General features: G+C 50.6%; 8 protein-coding genes across 8 annotated transcripts; 3 read left to right on the top strand and 5 right to left on the bottom strand.

Moving 5' to 3' along the window:
• Positions 1 to 198: 198 nt before the first annotated feature.
• On the bottom strand, positions 199 to 2,880 carry PFICI_01326 (uncharacterized protein; the record flags this gene model as incomplete). Its single annotated transcript, XM_007829907.1, has 1 exon — positions 199 to 2,880. The coding sequence occupies one exon, from the start codon at positions 2,878 to 2,880 to the stop codon at positions 199 to 201; it is 2,682 nt and encodes an 893-aa protein (XP_007828098.1).
• A 574-nt stretch (positions 2,881 to 3,454) lies between these two features.
• On the bottom strand, positions 3,455 to 4,734 carry PFICI_01325 (uncharacterized protein; the record flags this gene model as incomplete). Its single annotated transcript, XM_007829906.1, has 2 exons — positions 3,455 to 3,561; positions 3,615 to 4,734. 2 exons carry the CDS (start codon positions 4,732 to 4,734, stop codon positions 3,455 to 3,457), a joined length of 1,227 nt encoding a protein of 408 aa, XP_007828097.1.
• Positions 4,735 to 5,091: 357 nt separating this feature from the next.
• PFICI_01324 (uncharacterized protein) lies at positions 5,092 to 6,794 on the top strand (the record flags this gene model as incomplete). Its single annotated transcript, XM_007829905.1, has 2 exons — positions 5,092 to 5,715; positions 6,204 to 6,794. 2 exons carry the CDS (start codon positions 5,092 to 5,094, stop codon positions 6,792 to 6,794), a joined length of 1,215 nt encoding a protein of 404 aa, XP_007828096.1.
• A 326-nt stretch (positions 6,795 to 7,120) lies between these two features.
• On the bottom strand, positions 7,121 to 8,046 carry PFICI_01323 (ATP synthase subunit 4; the record flags this gene model as incomplete). Its single annotated transcript, XM_007829904.1, has 3 exons — positions 7,121 to 7,146; positions 7,247 to 7,927; positions 8,016 to 8,046. 3 exons carry the CDS (start codon positions 8,044 to 8,046, stop codon positions 7,121 to 7,123), a joined length of 738 nt encoding a protein of 245 aa, XP_007828095.1.
• Positions 8,047 to 8,727: 681 nt separating this feature from the next.
• PFICI_01322 (uncharacterized protein) lies at positions 8,728 to 10,189 on the bottom strand (the record flags this gene model as incomplete). The annotated part of the gene is made up of 3 exons (XM_007829903.1): positions 8,728 to 9,266; positions 9,366 to 9,581; positions 9,640 to 10,189. 3 exons carry the CDS (start codon positions 10,187 to 10,189, stop codon positions 8,728 to 8,730), a joined length of 1,305 nt encoding a protein of 434 aa, XP_007828094.1.
• A 678-nt stretch (positions 10,190 to 10,867) lies between these two features.
• On the bottom strand, positions 10,868 to 12,388 carry PFICI_01321 (uncharacterized protein; the record flags this gene model as incomplete). The annotated part of the gene is made up of 1 exon (XM_007829902.1): positions 10,868 to 12,388. The coding sequence occupies one exon, from the start codon at positions 12,386 to 12,388 to the stop codon at positions 10,868 to 10,870; it is 1,521 nt and encodes a 506-aa protein (XP_007828093.1).
• A 1,078-nt stretch (positions 12,389 to 13,466) lies between these two features.
• Positions 13,467 to 15,226, top strand: PFICI_01320 (uncharacterized protein; the record flags this gene model as incomplete). The annotated part of the gene is made up of 5 exons (XM_007829901.1): positions 13,467 to 13,566; positions 13,634 to 13,835; positions 13,913 to 14,047; positions 14,111 to 14,498; positions 14,570 to 15,226. The coding sequence occupies 5 exons, from the start codon at positions 13,467 to 13,469 to the stop codon at positions 15,224 to 15,226; spliced, it is 1,482 nt and encodes a 493-aa protein (XP_007828092.1).
• A 1,266-nt stretch (positions 15,227 to 16,492) lies between these two features.
• On the top strand, positions 16,493 to 18,237 carry PFICI_01319 (uncharacterized protein; the record flags this gene model as incomplete). The annotated part of the gene is made up of 5 exons (XM_007829900.1): positions 16,493 to 17,277; positions 17,396 to 17,609; positions 17,669 to 17,702; positions 17,783 to 17,841; positions 18,169 to 18,237. 5 exons carry the CDS (start codon positions 16,493 to 16,495, stop codon positions 18,235 to 18,237), a joined length of 1,161 nt encoding a protein of 386 aa, XP_007828091.1.

Genomic DNA, 18,237 nt, shown 5'->3' with positions numbered 1-18,237 from the left:
CTGAACCTCTTATTATCTTGCAGACTTGTCTCATTTGCTCACTCTTCAGGCCCACGGAGGCAATCGAACTATGCATCTACATGATTCTTGTTCCAAAAAAATTACTATACCATTGCTACATTTGGTAGTACCGAGTGAGTAGCAGAGCTCTCTCTTTAGCGTGCGCCAGCACGAATTCATTCATACATCATCGTATCATCAGTCATCTTCTATATCATCATCGCTAATCACGAGTGACTGGACCGGCAGTTCCGCCACGACGCTTTCCTTGGTCTTTTGGCGAATCCCCAGAGTCTTCTTGCGTGGTGATCCGTCCTCGGCAGGTTTATCCGTGGCCCATGCCTCGCCGCTGGCTGCTCCGTTGACCTCATCGCCGTCACCGCCTTCTGCGATGGCCTCGTCATCTCCACCTCCTCCAATTCCAGAAAAGGAGACCACCTTTTCTAGTTCTTTCAGCCGGTAGTTGTTGGCAGCGCTTCGCTTCCGACGTACGATATGCGCCATGTATGGGAGACGCTCCAGCAAGAGTTCATTGCGTGCGGAGCTTCCAAGAGAGAGTAGTGGTGGTGCTGCAGGCTCCTGTGCTCTGGCGGTGTCCTTGCGCAAGGCGTTTGGCCGCTGTGGCCTCTGCTTGTCAAGCCAACTGCCCGAATCATCCGATTTCGGCTTTCTAAAAGCTGAAGCACCATTCATGACATCATGCATGCCGGCCTCCTCTTCGCCACGCATGAGTTTGGTGGCCCACAGATCGACGACGCTTCCGAGCTCTTCCTTCTCTCGCCAGAGCTTTAAACTCGTGGGGTAGAACATCTTGTGCGCATCCCCGCCGCCTCTGTGTGTAGACGTTCCTATCCTTTTCACGGGATGGGGAAGGGAGAGGAGCAAGCCTCGAGTAGCAACCTGAAAGGTGATCTCGTCTTGCCTGAGAACATGACTAGCAGAATCTCTGCCTCCAAAACCACCAGAACCAAACCCTCTGCCACCAAAGAAAATGTCCGATGACGGACATAACAAGTCACTATCTGAAAGATAGTCGAGGCAATCATTCATATAATCCACTGATGACGATAGGTCATCTGGCCCGGTAGGTGCACAAGAGAGTGGGTAGTTCTCATGAAGTGCCGATATGAATGTGTGAGTATCAGTTCCAGTTTCGTCTATCAAATTATCGACCGAGACTTCTGAGCGCTTCGGGCGAGAGTAATGAGCCATGAACGCCGGAAGCCTTTCCGCTCTGCCTTCATCGGTGTTACCTACAAGGGGAGTTTCCTCTCTCTTGTTGTACATGACTTTTCCCACTGCATGAAAAATGCCCAAGCTGGCTTCTCTTTGCGAGATTAGCTCGAGACTCTCTTCCTCGCCTTTTGTGAGGGCAACATTGCTCTTGATACTCCTTTTGGGCTTGGTAAATGTGATTTTGGAGCCCCAATCTGTATCACTGTCTCCTTTCAAACACAAGAACTCGAGTGATGATACTGCACTTCGGATGTCGCCTATCTCGCCCAGTCGTTTCAGCACAGTAGGACCAGGCGTTCGCTTCCGTCCAGATTTTCGAGCCTCTTTTTGGATAATGACTTCAAGCGCTGCAGCGAGGAGTGTGGGCGCTATCGAGTTGAATTCAATTACAGCCGTCCCAGGGTGTCTGGTGATTTCCGGGCCGAGTAAGCGATGCACAGTAAAGCTGTCTGCCAAGGCTGATGTAGTAGTCAAAAGAGTTTCTGAGATGACCATTACGACGGGAGTCACTGGTTCTCTCGAGGAAGGTTGTGTGAAGCTTGCAAGGGATGGCGTGTTCGAGGCTAGATATGACAAGACGGTATTTCGGAAAGACTGCAGAGCTGTCGAGGACTGGGTGAACGTATTGGGAAATTCTTCAATCAAGATGATCTTGCGGTCGTTTTCCTCAAAACCCGGGGTCTTGTTGACTGCCGTCGTTAAATTTGGCGATTCCGTATCGAGATCCAACTGACTAAACTTTCCGCTCCTACCCAAGAACTCCTCGAACTGGGCAGAGGCTGATTGAAAACCGAGACCGCCTACTGATGTTGGATTCCTCCACTCCAGCAGCTCACAACGCATGTCCTTGGCAAGAAGTTTCACCGTCGTAGTTTTTCCAGTCCCCGCAGCTCCTTTCAATATCAAAAGTCGTTGGCGTAGTCTTCCGGCGATCACATCCTCTAGCCATTTCCGCACATCAGTCACTTTTCGCTTATGCACCGCAAGCTCTTCGAGGCTGACGGGCCCAAAACGTTCAGACCATGGCCTTTGGTCGTTATCATGCACTACGGTACGTGTTGGTTTGGGTGGTCTCAAGAACTTCTGACTTGTCGCTAGTGGTCCGCCGCCCACGGGCGCCGCCGACTCCTTGAAGCGCTTCTGGGCATTCTTTGCAACGTGGCTGGCCATGGATGCCTTGTGATCTTGTACCCCATCGTCGTCGGAGATTGGATCGCTCAATATGTCGTCAATCTTGGTAGGGGAAGCAACGGGGGCCCGTTCGGCCTGCCTCGAGAACAGCGTCTTGAGGTCTGCCGTCTTGCCCTTCTCTTCGAGCTTTGCTCGTATGGACCGTGCTTTTGTCTTTTCGGGGCTTACACTCGTACTCTTTCTTGGTGCCCTGTTCTGCGCATTGCTTCTCAGTTGTAGATTCTTGACGGCAGGCTTCGGTGCCTGTCCATCGGTTGCGGCTGGTCTCGGGGCCTTGCGGGCAACTGGGCTCGGAGATTCCGTCAGAGGTCGTGCAGCATCAGGTGCAGAATTGCTTGGGCGATCGGGTGAAGAGAACAGGTAATTAGCCAATGTGTTTTGCTTTGGCTTGTGTTCTCCTTCGTCGTCTGATTGCACAACATTGCGCTTGCGGCGTTTGGCTGGAGGAGCCATGGCGAACCAAGAAATCGTCTAAAGACTGCATCTGCTGGTGACGCAATCGCTACAGCCAGTAATTCGGCAACGAATCTGATGTGGACATGGGAACAAGCAGTGGTGATTGTATCGCTGCTTTTGTGGAAAAAGACCTGCAACTTGGCAGCATCTGAAATAATCGATCCCGATTTTGCGGGTGAAAATGGAAAGATGTTCTGGGTAAGCGCGGACGACGCGTCTTGGGCGCAACTTTTGGAGGTGCGTTGTCAGGTGATAAGCCAGCTTCAATTAAACCACCCGATTTGGCCTCGCTCGTCATTATGATAATAAAACATATGGGCACCAAGAAGTTTATAAGTGGTGGATCAATTGCAATTCTTTAACGCAGATTCGTTTTTTTTCCCTTCCAGATAATTTATTTACTTGGTTATCTTTTCTCTCTTAGATGACAATATCTGTACGAGTTATACTTTCATGTCCGCCTGGTTCGTTCATTGGCCAATACTTACAGTCTGCACCAGCTCATACGTGCTGCTTGTAAATTCAAAATGCTATTTTTACACTCAATTCGTGCCGTATTTATATGCTCGCCTTAAAATGTCCAACCCTGAAAATCGTCCACAAATCTCACGGCCGACGCAAGATACCTATCATGGACGTCGCCCCAAGTTCTGGCTGCCTCCTTCATCGCACGCACCGCTAAGAATCGTCAGCTGCTGGCACAGAGATTTAGATTTTATATCAAAACTGACCTTTTACGAAATGGGCATCGGTAGAGTGTGGTCCATTGAGTGCCCTATCCACGACGTGGCTCCATCCTTTCCCACCCAGGTCTCCTGGCACCCAGTCGCGATCAATCTTTGGCCGCAACTCGGAGACATAGACTGCAATTGCCAGCAGCCACCATTCCCGTACTAGATTGATGTGGAACTTCTTTGGTATGATGGGTAAGAGTATCCTCACTGCATGGCTCGTCGTGAGTACATGGCATATGAAGAAATTATACGAGTGCGTCCCCGGGGCCACTGAGGCAACCAAGAAGGCAACCGCCGCCTCTTGCGAGTCTTGGAACTGTTTGACCGGATCCTCCAGTGACCACGCATTCCAGTACTCGAGCACGAGATCCTCGTGCTTTTCAAACAAGACATCCAAGTTACCCAGCGTTGGCTCCTTGAAAATACCGTCGAATCGGCTGTCGTTGGCTATCCTGTGGAATAGCTCAAGCGGCGATGTGGACTTGAACGAAGAGGCCTTGGTATAGGCTGGATCGTCCAGATACTTGTGCAAGAAGTTGTATTCGGTAGCCGCCAAGCCCAGCGCTTCCATGGCCACCACTTGGTTGTCCATTTCGAACGCATAGCCCAAATGAATGAGCGGGTGGCCGAGACCGCCAATGAGGCCGTTCACCAGCGGCTCGTCGCCCTCAAACATGAACTCCTCCACCACCCGCTTCCACTCATAATTGTGCCGCATGGCCAGCGCATCCTCGAAAAAGTCGACGTACGCCCGCTGATAGCGTCGATCGCCCAAAAAGTCCCTCCAGTCCACCATGGTGATCTCCTGCGGCGACGGCTTCCACGCCTCGAGCTCGCCGGCGGCTACATCGTAAATCTTGTGCAGCTGTTTGTCGTTGGCGCCTAGTAAGTAGGCCGAGGACAGCACGTGCGGCATGTGATTGTCATACTGCAAATCATGGTAGATGATGGAGTGGTTCACGTGGTTTGCTCGCAACAGGTGCTTCAGCGTCCTGGGCCGCTTCTCCGGATCTGTCTCCACATTGTGTGTCTCAACGGGCGGAATATCAATCCATTGCGTCGCGTTGCCGCCGACGAAGAGATTGACAACGGGGATATATGAGAGAAATGAGGCCATACTGAGAGAGTGATCTCACAGAGTACAGCTGAAGATGTGATTAAAATAATTTGAATACTGCAAACTCAACAAGCAGTCAATCAAATTCGATGATGAACTTGTTGAAAGCTCTCCCCAACATTGAAGCTTTGGGATATCCAGAAGTGGGGCCGTTTATGATGCAAAATGCGGGAGAGCTAGTACCGTTGGGGTCTAGCCTAGCACCGGACATTGATTTGAAAGGTCACCTTTCTTCCATCGTGTAGACTCAAATGAAGGTGCTGCCTCAACTAGGTACTCAAAATATCTCTCTTTCCTCTCCTTTTCTTTTCTTTCTTTCTTTCTTGTCAACAGGACGAAGTTGAAATACACATCAAAATGTCAGGACCTCCAAGGATAGTTCTCTATGCCGAGCTTCTCTCAAATATTCGCCAGGTCTCAGTGGGATGCTCACTTTCCTCCGCCTGCGCCACCACTACCGAGGCAAGTCTCTCGCCCGACGGCCAGCAGCTCACCGTCCGGCATGAAGGTGAAGAATGCGCGGTGCAGCTCCCGGGCAAAGTATCAGCTCCTACCAAGTTGCCAATGCAGACCCGGGACTCGCGGAACCTGTCCTGGCGTCTCCCGCTGGCCGGGGCAGCGCCGATGAGGTTCATACCGCCTTCGCAGCTGGACTCGCAGACGGTGGCCTGGTCCGCGTCTGAACTGCCAGTAGGAGGCATCATCAAGTGCCGAGATTGTCAAGCCATGGTGATTGGAGAGGGTACCATCAACGCGTGGAAAGACCTCCCTAGCGAGAACTGGGCAGAGATGATGGAGTTCTGGCACTGCCACAAGCCTGACAATGCCGACCACGACCACCTCCATGGTCAGACGGAGTCGGAAGAACATTTAGCTGGCAGAGGCTATGGTGCCAACTCTCGCATTGCTGGAAAAGCAGGGACCGGCTTCGTAGATCTCTCCTCGCTATTGTTTTTGGAGAAAGACTGCGCAAATTTGACGGTAAGCCGAACCTTGTTTCTTTCATTTTCTTCTCGCATACTAGATACTTCTCATCCGATTCATCATTGTATCATGTGAATGCTCTGGGTATATAGAAGGTGGCCAATCCAGTGGACTCATTCCGCAAGATATCAATGGCGTGGTCACCGATACTCATACCCTAGAATGACAAGATGGATTATTATTCATTTCCGACGGTACTCGGTCGCAGAACCCGGGTTCCCTTGGGAACCATGGGTTTAGCCTCTGGGTTGCCTGTTGCGGCTTGATCTCTGTTTTTAGTTTGGTAAATCGAGTCTTTCTTTGGATGTGGAAGTCTTGAATCGAGCAGAGGTACATTTCATTTGGTCACTACTTAGTCCGGACGTATCATTATTGTATACTGCAAATCACTTTAATATAACGCCGCGTCTGTCATCACATTGCTCTTGTGCTTTGACTCGAGAAAAAAGAAAATCAAACCAGCTGCTAATATGTAGAGTATACAGCCAACTGAGACCAACACCGCCTCCAAAGAGTCCAGCAGCTCGACAAAGCATGGCAGTCCGGTGACCTGTAGTAAATGCTCCTCCGAGATCGGGGCCATTCATGTTGAGACGTCATCCGTGACCCTGTACAAATGGCAGGTCACCATATCCTCTCCAGAATCTAAAGTCGACCTTCAACCTCAGCCAACCCTGGCAAATTGTGTAGCGTCCATGCTCGCCTCCACACTCTCGCGGTCTGGCTGTTCTAAGTCCATCATCCTCCCAATTGGTGCCTCTTCGTCGTCATTGAGCCAGTCGGGCGAGTCGCTGCTACATATCTGGCTCTTTAATGGGAATATTTCCTTCACCTCATCAGTCGTCGAAAGCAAAAAACCTATCCCTGCAGTCAAGGTCTTGTACCGGTTCGTGACCAAGGCCGAGGCTGATCGTCTAAGCGATTCCATCACTTCCGATGTCCAGGAGATCACATTGCCAATTCCAGCGGTGCGGGGCTTGAGGCATTTGCTCGAAAGAAGCAATCAATGGTTGCCATCCGGTGATAGATTATTCAGAGAATGGACCGTCGGTTTGCTGGAAAAATGGAACGCATGACGGGAGCTATCAAGTTCGTTACGTCTCGGTTTCTGTATATATGTACGGGTATACCTGCGACAGATCAGTAGGTCTATAAATAGTGAGCGATATACTACCTTCAAAAGGACCATGCTTGTTTCCGTTGGCCGTTGTATACGCGATCACATGTGCTATTTCGGCGAAGAAGTGCAGTTTATGAAGTTTTGTTTTGACTAATGCACAAGTGTTATTTCACACGGGTTGGTTGACAAAGGGAAACTCGTTCTCTACTGCGCGTCGCGGGAGTATCTCTCTGTAACCACTATCTCCACCGTCTATCGAGTCTCGAAAACAGAACAAGTCGCTTATTGGGCCTTGGACGAAACGATTCCTATAAGTTCAATACATTAGTCATTATGCCGCGTGTATAATTGGAAGAAACAGATATTTGTTCTTCAGCTTCGGCGAATTTCCAGGAAACTGAAACTCACTCTCAACGTCAGCAACGCTCTGCTGCAGGATCTGCTGCAGAACCTTGGGGTTCTCGAGCTCCTTGGTGACCTTGGCGATGATGGACTCGGCGAGCTCCTTCTGCTGGCGCTGCTTGACCTGGCCCTCGTAGCGGACCCAGCTGTCAAGGACAGCCTTGGCCTCGGCGGCCAGAGCGGTGCTCTGCTCAAGCTCGTAAGCCTTGGCCTCGAGCTCGGCGGTCTCCTTGGAGACAGCAAAGAGAGCCTTGGTGGTCTCGACGACACCACCCATCTGCTCGACGTTGCCGATGCGCTCCTTGACGGCCTGGGTGTGGTCGGTGCGGGCAGCGTTCAGGATGTCCTTGATCTTCTTGTTCTGGGCATCGGCCCACTCGGCGTACATGGGACCTCCGAACTTGATGAGGGCACCCCAGACGGAGAGCAGACAGAAGGCGACAACGGACTCCTCGTTCACGACGTAGTACTCGTTGCTGATGGCGTAGGCGGACAGACCGGCGGCCGAGGACAGAATAGCCGACTTGGAGATCAGGGAGCTGCCAGGCAGGGCATCAATGATGCTCTGAGCCTTGGTCTTGGGGTCGGCCTTCTCGGGGACGTTGGACGAGGCATGGCGCTGGGCGCTGATGGAGGCGATGGCCGGGACAGATCGCTGGGACAGGGCCGGTCGGAGGCGGGCAGCCCCTGTACAAAATCACTTCGTGTGAGCCTCTGCAGGGCCAATTGGGCGGGAGGAGCGGCAGGCGCGCCATCTCGAGGTTCGTCTACTTACCGGCAGCAGTTCTTGCCAAGCGGGAGGCCATTGTGAGATGAGTGGTGATGGGGGGGATTGCGAATTGCAGGATTGTCGTAGCTCGGAACTGAGGTTATTTTCGTTGCGGGTCTTGCTATCCAAGGCTTTGGGAGTTCGGTTATTCGGCGCTACCAATTTTCCCGGGGAATGACGGTGCAAAGGTCGGGCGCTGTGCTCGCGACAAGGCAAAGATGGGTCCAACTGTCGGGCGGACACGGGTCGCTTTCTGCCACCTGGCAGCCAACCAAGTTCCCTGCAGCTTACATGTCAGGACGATGAATTCCGTACACAATAAAATCGTGATCAAGGCCCAAAATGCTACGTTTCCTAACTTGGTTTCATATCATGAATGGTCATACATTTGGGTTGCATAAAGGATATCAAGAATTGATTGATTGCACATATTGGCTCGTTTTTTTCTAGGCGGGAAGTCTTGATAACTCACGCACATAAACCGTTTCGCGAACGTGGCAAGCATAACTTATACAAGATCCTTTTTCTTTTCTATTTTCGAGTTCCTCTATTCATTCTTTCGTATGCTATTTCTCATGTTTCAATAATATTATTTACAGGGTATCGTTGCCCTTGAAGAACTGAGTGACTCCGGAACGCCCAATGGGTATCGTCTTATCCACCAATTTTGACCAAAAGGCAATGCAACATTGACATTACAGACCTGTGATGTTAGTGCTTAAAATCCAATGTAGTCCTTGGAAAGATCTAGTTCATCCGAATCGTCATTGCCAATGAATTCCTCCACCTCGTCAGAGTCTATATCATCAGGGGCAGCGCCCTCGTCCTCATCGCTGGACAGGTCGGCCATCTCCTCGTCATTGCTGCTAATGACTTTGTTGCGGAGTACGCTTGCCCGTTCTCGGTGAAGGAGCTTACAGCCCTTGCTCTTACAGACACCGGTGTTGCTGAAATCAGGGCACTCGAATACGTGGCGATCAGGGCACTTGGCTCCTCGCTCGCAATAGCCGTGGAAACCAAAGTCGCGGCAAACCGGATCAGTCTGGGAATGTTCAGCATGAACGTACGGACATGAGTCATTATGACATTTGCCATTGGCAAAATGCAAGCATAGTGGCGTGCGCTGTTCAGAATTCTCGTGGACAAGATCACAAGCATCGCCATTGGGGCAATCGTTCTTGAAAAGCCAGTCACGGCAGATGGCGACTTTGGATGGGTCATGAACGAATCGACAATTCGGACCCTTGATACATGAACCTGTGCCATAGTTAGTATCCGTCGGGAGTTTCTCTTACCACGCCAGTGCGAGAGATCCTGGCGATTTGTGTCATGAATCGTAGCTGGAGAAGACAATACCGGTCCAGGAGAAGGTCTTGCAAGGAATGTTGACCTTCTTAATTCCACCTGCCAATCTGCTCGTCGTTGTTAGAAGTGCGCTTTCTCCGGATCGGGGCACATACCGTTGTGCCTTGGCAATGCCGTGTCTGACGAGATTTCCATTCTTGGTTCGATAGAACTTGACACCACCGATCGTGGTGATTCTGGGAGTAGCGGAAGGAGGGTTCTTGTCGTCTGTGGTTTGCTAAGCATATCAAAGAACTTGACGGAAAAGGTAACAGAGGTGACTTACCAGGGGCGCGGACAAGTTTACTGCCCTGCTTGGTGATCTGAAAACGGATGCCTTCGACTGTGATTTCGTATTTGGATGCTGTCGGGGTAGAGTTAGAGGGCAAGGGTGGCATGCTGTTGCCGTTCTTCTGCACATAATTCAAGAATCGGTTCTTCTCCACCTGCTCCTTCTGCAAGCGCTTTTGCCGCTGCGTCTCCTCGATGGCAGAGGCTCGAGCCTGTGCGTCCTTCTCGAAAACAGAGCTGTTAATGAGTTGGAGATGTCGGTCGGTTCGGCTCACCCATGATCCGCTGGCGTTGGGAATCGCCGGCGAATCAGAGCGCGCCTGCCCCGACTGTCCATTCTGTCCATTCAAAACCAGCGTTCTGTTGCGATACGTCGGCGCATGGCCTCGCGATCCACGGTGAGTACCACGATGGTACGGGGAAGACCTATAGGTGCTTCTGGGGTAGGACGAGGTCGGGGTGGCGTGTTGTGCTTTGTGTCGACTGATGCGTCCTTCCAGCCGATTGATCTGAGCCAGAAGCTCTTGTTCCTCGGCAGTTGTCATGTTGTCGCAGTTGCGCAGAGGACTACGTAGATGACGAGGTTTGTGCAAGGAAAGTGGGAAAAGTTGTGAAATTTTGGGTTTGGTTTGTCGCAAGTTGCAACATTTGGTTGTGGAGAAACTGAAAGCAATCCAAGGCGCCCGCCGACTGGGATAAAAATGGCGGGGCGAATTTACGTACAGCACAAAGCAAGTTGACGCCACTATTACTAATAGTATGAGCCAGTATAATAGCAGCACAAGACTGCCCCATTGTCCCGCACTTGCAAGTAACAAGGTGTATTTCAATGCCAAGAACGCTGTTAGTATGCTTTACATGACCAAGAAGTGGCTACACGATGTTTTCATTTATTTGCTTCGATACAGCATCTACTGCAAAAGTTTGTAGTCGCCTCCCAAGGTCTGCCTGACGGTCATCACGTTTACCTTTTTTTTTTTTTTTTTTTTTTTTTTCAGAATTATTTAAAGAATCTATAGAATTCGAGTTATTATCATTAGAATTCGTATCTTACATGAATCCTTTTTCGTTTGCAAAAGCAATAACTTAACCAAATAAAGTGATTTTCTACCCCCAGAGATTTACCAAGTTGCATCTTTCTCGTCATTCAATGTACAACTTTCAGAAAGCTATGACATGTGTAGTAATAAATATCAGCATGACAGAGAGTTCGTATAACCCATTCATGATCCTAGACCCCTTTGCTCGCAATAAGCCAACAACTCCTCGTCTGCCTCAATGCGTGGATAACAACTCTCTTCGGCACTAAATGTGACCTCCATGCCCTCGTCAGGACGAGCACCCTTTTTGCCAACGCGGCTCGGCATCATGAAGAAGAAGCTCTCAAACGCCATCTGGGGCCAGCGGAAGCCAGTCGGCAGGCCAAAGCCATAGTCGTGCATGGTATAGGGCTTCATGTCGTGCCAGCCGATGCCCATGCAGTCAAGGCCGTGAACCCAGGGCATGTCGAGCTCGGTCCAGCGCTGGTCGGGGCTGCCGGCACCCCACGCCATCTGCTTCTGGATGTACTCTGGCGTCACTTGTTTGGTGACGCTGCGGATCGTCCGCGCCAACACCGGCAGCGTTGTCTCGCGAGAGCCCTCCAACACCTGGCCGACCGTCAGCGGATTCGACCGAGGGATCGCAACACTGCAGCCAATGTAGCGCGACGAGATGGGCTTCTCGACGCGAGTGCGCATGTTTACAGCGTGGATGGCGCTGGTGGAAGCCTGGTCGTCGAATTTGAGCCAGGGCTGTCGCGCCCGGAGCTGGACTCGCCACCACAGTGCAGCCACGGCGTCGTATGATGAGATGAAGTCAATACCATCCACGGGCAATCCAATACTGCACTCAGCCTTGAGCTTGGCCAGTTTGCTTTTTGGAAAGTGGAATACGCGCGTAGTGACGACGGGAGGTACAAAGTCGGCTGGTGGCGGTGGAAACGGCTTCAGGTTGTACTTCATGGTCGGGAACTTGCCTCGCAAGCTCTCCCATTCCTCTGATGTAGGCTTGTTCGCTGCGGTAAACAGGCTGTGTGGTAGAATCTCGGGCTCAAGGTTGGCTGATTGGCCTGTTGTAGCTTCCTTGGAGTAGGCTGCCCATGTAGTAGAAAAGGCATCAACGCCGAGCCCATCGCTAACTTGATGACTGATGGCTGTTCCTATAATTACACCGCCCTCGATAAAAGTCGCTTGGAATGCGGCAACCACGGGACCCGGCGTGTCCAAGTCTTCTGCAACCACCATGGGTAACGAGGCAGCCTCAGCTGGGATGAGCTTGGCAACCTCGAAGCGGTGTACAGGGTAGTCATGCTCATGATACCAGGCATAAGATGGGAGCTTGCCTTTCTCATCTGTAGCTTTCGTGGCATCTTTGATGTGCAATGCTGCTGTGGCCTCCTCAGGCTTCTTGATGATGATGCGCTTGGTGACGTTGTCGAAATGCATCGTCCCCATAAGTTCTGGGTGGTCACCAAGAGCACGCTCAAGACCTTTATTCAGATTGGAAATAATCTTATCTCGGTCTACTGAGTCTGGAAGCTCGAAAATATCGAGCAGCCAAATATACAGGCTCAGCATCTGGCCTCCAGTGTCGGAAAGTTGAAAGATTTCATCTCCATTGGGCAGCATCTGGCCTCGATGTGGCGTCACGATTTTCTGCGGCTTGACGCTCAAAACGCGTGATAAAGATTCGGTAGTTGTCATGGCAAACGATATTATTGATGATTTTATATATGTACCGAATAAACATAGGATAAAAGGTTGGATTCTGTCAACGACATGAAAAACAGACTAGGGCGAACTGTCCTTATATACCCCTCAACAACCTCTGCCAAACAACAGCCACGAAGCGGAGTTTCCCAAAAAGACAACGAATACTGCCCACCGATCTGCGGTCATGTTTCTGCAACAACTATAGAATTGCAGAACCTGGTAGATATATTCGTCGGGTCTAGCCTCCCGACATCCGTATACCCTAGCGGTATTCCCAGACGCCACAAGTTCATCACATCAAGCAAGTATCGTGATTATACAAATGAACAGGCGATGACCCACTCTGATTCGCCGTTTGCAACCCGTATTAGAACTCTCCCATGCAGGGGTCATCATCTTTACATCGTGAATGGCTGTCAGAGCCGGTGATTACCAGGAAATACCAGTACTGATGACTCTAACAATCCTGTGGGCATGGTCAAATAGGAAACTCCCGTCCCGCAGGCTACCAATAATATGTATGCATTCTAACAAGAAAGGACCCATTACGACCAACTCGCATTGCTGTGCCCCAATGCTTTTTGGGCCAGACTTCGCGGTCTTCTCTGAGCGCAACCAATTCATCAGTCTTTCATGATTCCAACGGCTCTCATTTTGCTCCATAGTGAATTTGTACAGCCTCTTACTTCATCACTCACAATAGATCTTCATCTCGAGTCCACTCTAGAAAGCGTATCCCCATCATCTCCACTTCCTTGTCTATTAATCTACGTGAATTAACAATAGCTGCCGCGGAAACCTTTTTGTCGAGATGGTCGAGTGCAATGAAATAGATCAGACCCGGGGAAATGCACCAAGCAACGACAGGCTTCTTGACACATCCCACGAAAATTACACAACCATCACAACGACACAAATCAACAAAGATGAGCCGATGTACCTACCAATGTCGCAATTGCTGCCCGTTTTCTTCGCAATGGCACTTGGTGTCTTCATATTGGGCCTCGCAAGTTTTTCTTCTTCTTTTTTCTTCTTTTTCCGTGATGATATGATATGCACCTGCTGATCAATGTTACCCTACCAGGACAACACCATAATAGGAACCGCAACCCCGACTATCACGAATGAATTCAATTCGTTGACAGACATTGGTTGGTATGGCTCTGCGTGTAAGTGAAAAGGGGACCCTTGCATGCACCGTCCGAGCACAAGGCTAAGCTAAACATGGACCGGCAGACCGACTTACAACGTGCTCGACACAAATATTCTTTGGCAAGGTGTATGAAGAATTCCGTGTCAAATGGGTTCTACTCATGGCCGTCGGTATCCTCGAGGTCGGGTCGATTGTGTCGGCTGCGGCGTCTAGTTCAGCTGCTTTCATTATTGGGCGAGCCATCGCCGGCTGTGGCGCATCGGGAATCTTGACTGGCGTTTTAATGTACGTTGCAAGAGCCTCTCCTGAGCACCCAGGTTACACGAACACTTTATATACTCACTTGGAGACTCTCTGATTAGTGCAATTTCTACTTCCGTACCACCTCGCTGGAGGCCGATATGCAACAGCACAATCGGAGGCATCGAAACAATTGCCATGGTTGTAGCACCAGTCATTGGCGGTACCTTGACCACAAGAATCAGCTGGAGATGGTGGTGAGTAGCTCATAGTTTTACATGCATGGAAACTCAATGGTACTGATCACTCGTATGTAATAGCTTCTGGATCAATCTGCCACTGGGCGGCTTCACCATGATTGTGATCATGGCCTTATTTCGAAACCCGGCACACCAAAAGGTTTCTGAAGATTCGTTTCTCTCCAAAATCAAGAAACTCCATGTGTCTCATCTCATTATTTTTACTGCAAGCATTGTGTGTCTTTTATTGGCTCTGGAGTGGGGCGGTGTGAGCTTGGCCTGGACTGACATTAAAGTCATTGCTTTGCTGGTTATATTCGGTAGTACTTTTGGAGTCTTTGTGGCCTTGGAAATGCTACAGAAGGGACGCGGCACCATTCCAAGATCTGTGCTGTTTGATAGGACAGCAGGTCTATGCTTGTTGTATGCATTTTGTGCTGCGGCGGCGTTCAATGTCACAGACTACTTTGTAAGCATCGCCCCATTCCTCGAGCAGCCCGTCCATCATGAGGGTCATAACTAACACACAGCTTCTCAAAGTTGCCCATATGGTTTCAAGCCATCAAAGGAGCCACGGCAGAGCAGTCGGGCCAAATGCTACTCCCTTCAATCGTCGGCCTGTCTATTGCTGCAATCAGCTCCGGATTCATATTGTCCTATGTGGCGTACTATACGCCTCTTATGTTATGCGGATCAGTTTGCATGATCATTGGCTTCTCCTTTCTAACAGACTTCACCCCAGATACTGGACATGCTGCCTGGATCGGATGGCAAGTCATGTTCAGTGTAGGCCTCGGTCTGGCATTTCCGCAATCATGGTCCGCTACCCAAGCTGCGCTCAAACCCAACGATATACCTGCTGGCATGGCTGCTGTTGGATTCTCCATTAGTATTGGCGGTGCTCTTTTCATTTCCATTTCACAAAATATCTTTGCAAACCTCCTCCAAAAAGGCTTATCTTCAGTGCCTGGTTTGGATGTAGACGGGATTATTTCCCGCGGAGCAACAAGTTTTCTAGAAATTGTGCCCGCACCGAAGAGAGATCAGGTGCTTGGGATCTATAACCATGCAATCACCATGACCTTTTGGGCGTCTGTGGCAGTGGCTTGCCTTGGCCTGGTGGCCGCGTTGTGTATGGAATGGAAATCGATCAAACCCGTCAATGAGATAATTGATGGTGAGGAAGAAAGGATTTAAGGCAATGATAACCCCCCCTTCCCCACTGATGCTCCTAGTCGCGTTTTTTTTTTTTTTTTTTTTTTTTTTTGGTGAGATAGATGATCATCCTCTTGAGAAAACTGCGACTGATTGGGGACTTCTGTGTGACTCTCGGACATTTCTCGTGGGTTAAACGCTATTGGAGGACATGGACCTTGGAATGATCTTGTCAAGGCTTGTGTAAATGTTATCTAGTTGATCTGACTGAGTAAACATATACGCACATATTGGCAGAATACAAAAGGGGAGACAAACATGCTCGTGTATGTTAAAAGTTGCTATGCGTCGATGATAATTTGCGTGTCTACGTATCGACTTCGGATCGTCAACGCAAGCAATGTCGGCTGTGCCTGAGTCGTTGATTTACTCTATGGATCTGGGTTCCATTCAAAGAGCTATACTTGAATCATGGGCTACTATTGGCTGCTTAGTGTACAACTCTACAGCGCTGATCATAGCAGTGATTAGCCCTGGGGGCCTCGAAGCTCGCAGGCAGTACCGGCGCTAACTAATCTCCGTGTGGGGAGATTTTAGATCATGACGGCCTTGGAAGCCCAGGTATTATATATACTTCCGGGGCCGTAGGTTGAACAGAAACCATGTGCCAATACCGAGACTATTCATACTTGGCTGGGCCAGCTACGACAGTATCATTTCCGAGAATCTTAAAAAGAGGAGAGAATCAATTGGAAAGTCTGGGCAAATCAGAGACTCGTCAGACTGGGTGGTACCATACGTACCGCAAGTAACTCATAACCCCCTGGACTGTTTCTAAGGACCCTGGAGCAGCATTTCGTAAAGACATGAGGGGCTCAGCCACCCCTAAGCGCCCCTCCAAAGGCAACCGCAGCCAAAGAAGCTGGCTGGCTGCTTGCGTGCGCGAGGGCCGCAGTCTGGATTGCATGTATGAGCTGGAAAATGGGTTTGGCTGGGCAGGATCATGACAACACGGAACGGCTCCCCCATAAACTATGTCAGCTCATCATCCTTTGCGTCTCTTTCTCTCCTCTGGCATTCTTGCCCTTTCTTTGTGTATTATACTCGAATCTGAGCATTCGCCCGATTAATTAGCGCCCGCGCCAGATCTCTCGGCCTACTTTTAGAACCCCTTTCAGGTACGGTACAAACCCGACACGACAGACCACCTCGTATTCCCGGAAGACGAGACTAGAAGCTCGCAACATTCGCTCGTACAATACGACAATACGATAACCCCCAGACGAAGGGGGGGAATCCAGGTTCAGAATGGGTCTCCGCGATATGCTCAAGAAGAAAGACCGGGTCGACCACGAATACTCGCCGGATCAGCATGCAGCAGTCGACAGGCTTGCGGGCCCTGAATTCACCTTCATACGCTCCGACACGCACACCCAGGAGGTCATCTACCCGCCCCCGTCTCCGGGCGTTCGCGATGACCCCGACCAGTACCTGAGCGCCAAGGACAGCAGCAGCGCCGGCGCTAGCAAGACGCGCCGGAGCCTCGACGTATTCAAGCCCCGGTCGCGGGGCAGCAGCCTCTCTTCGTCCAAGAGCAGTGAATTCGCCGCCGCCAAGAAGGAGGGCAACGTGACGCGGCGTCTGAGCCATCGCCTGCACCTGTCCAGGGCGTTGAGTACTTCCGAGTACGTGCCCGAGAACCTACCGACGATCAAGATTGGCGACGGAGACGGCGATGGTGACGCCGATGGCGCTCCGGACAAGGACGCGCGTGAAAGAGAATGGGAAAAGAGAGCCACTATACTGGCGCAGCGCAACGAGCAGACGCTCAATCGGTCTGCCTCTATATCACCATCCCCAGGCAGGGAGCAAACAGACCCGTTTGATATGCAAGCCGTTAGCAGAAGCTTGCAGGCTCATAGTACTTCGGATGGGGTAGTCTCTAGCAAAGCTCTGGACGATGACATTCAGGAGGCCATCAGGTTGCACGAGGAAGGGCAGCTTCAGCAGTCAACAGCAATATTTGGGAGACTTGCAGACCCTCATGGCGACAATAATCCATTGAGCCAGGTCCTCTACGGGCTTGCTCTCAGGTACGTTAAACAGCCGGATCAAACAATGGAGATTTCAAGGTTGGAATCGAGAAGACGTGCAAAATTGTTTTGCATATATCACTATGGAGAGACGCCCGTGGCTAATACGGGTCTGCAGGCATGGCTGGGGATGTGAACCAGATGTGGCTAAAGCCGTCTCATATTTATCAATCGCAGCAGCAAACGCCGCCGAGGTTGAGAATCTAGCCCTCAAAGCTGGGCTGAAGAAGGGCGGCGCTGCCAAAGGAGAGCTTGTCCTGGCCATGTTTGAACTGGCGAATTGCTTCCGTCAGGGATGGGGAGTGCCCAAGGATCCGGTCGCAGCAAAGAATGTCGGTTGTCCTATGCCATGGAAACACACCGGGTCTCATGTTTGCTTACTTATCCATAGTATTACGAAACCGCTGCCAATCTTGGTGACTCCGGTAAGTGGCACAGCTGAGTCGCGCCTCAACATTACAGTTGTACTATACCTGGATCGATGTGCTAATACACTTTTTCTTAGATGCCATGAACGAGGTGGCTTGGTGCTATCTTGAAGGTTTTGGATGTAAAAAAGACAAGGTATGTTGGGCAGTAACCATCTCATCCCGTCACATATCACCTCATGTGGGCAAGTCACTGGAGCGAGACCGGAGCTCCAAAGCTTCGTCATGAGTACGACACGGGAAGACTTGATCGTGATCATCAGCCTCCTTGCCTCGTCATGGAGGCTGTTTGCGGAAGTCATGTATTTCAATCCGGGAGCTTGACCTCGCATACCTCATGTGTCATGATATGTTGGGCAGCAACTTGGGAGGGAGATGCACTAATCACAACGCCCTGCTGCGCCCTTTTTGGCAACGTTGAGCCATACTTTTAGATATGGTGCTGACCTCTCTATTCTCCTAGTTCCTTGCAGCAAAGTATTACCGGCTAGCTGAAAAGGCCGGCAACAAGACTCTAGGAAATACATGGTAA

The sequence above is a fragment of the Pestalotiopsis fici genome, assembly GCF_000516985.1.
Source record: "Pestalotiopsis fici W106-1 unplaced genomic scaffold PFICI_Scf_1, whole genome shotgun sequence".
NCBI classification, from domain to species: Eukaryota; Fungi; Ascomycota; class Sordariomycetes; order Amphisphaeriales; family Sporocadaceae; genus Pestalotiopsis; species Pestalotiopsis fici.
Note: the sequence above shows the minus strand (reverse complement) of the source record. Positions and strands in the feature narration are given on the sequence as shown.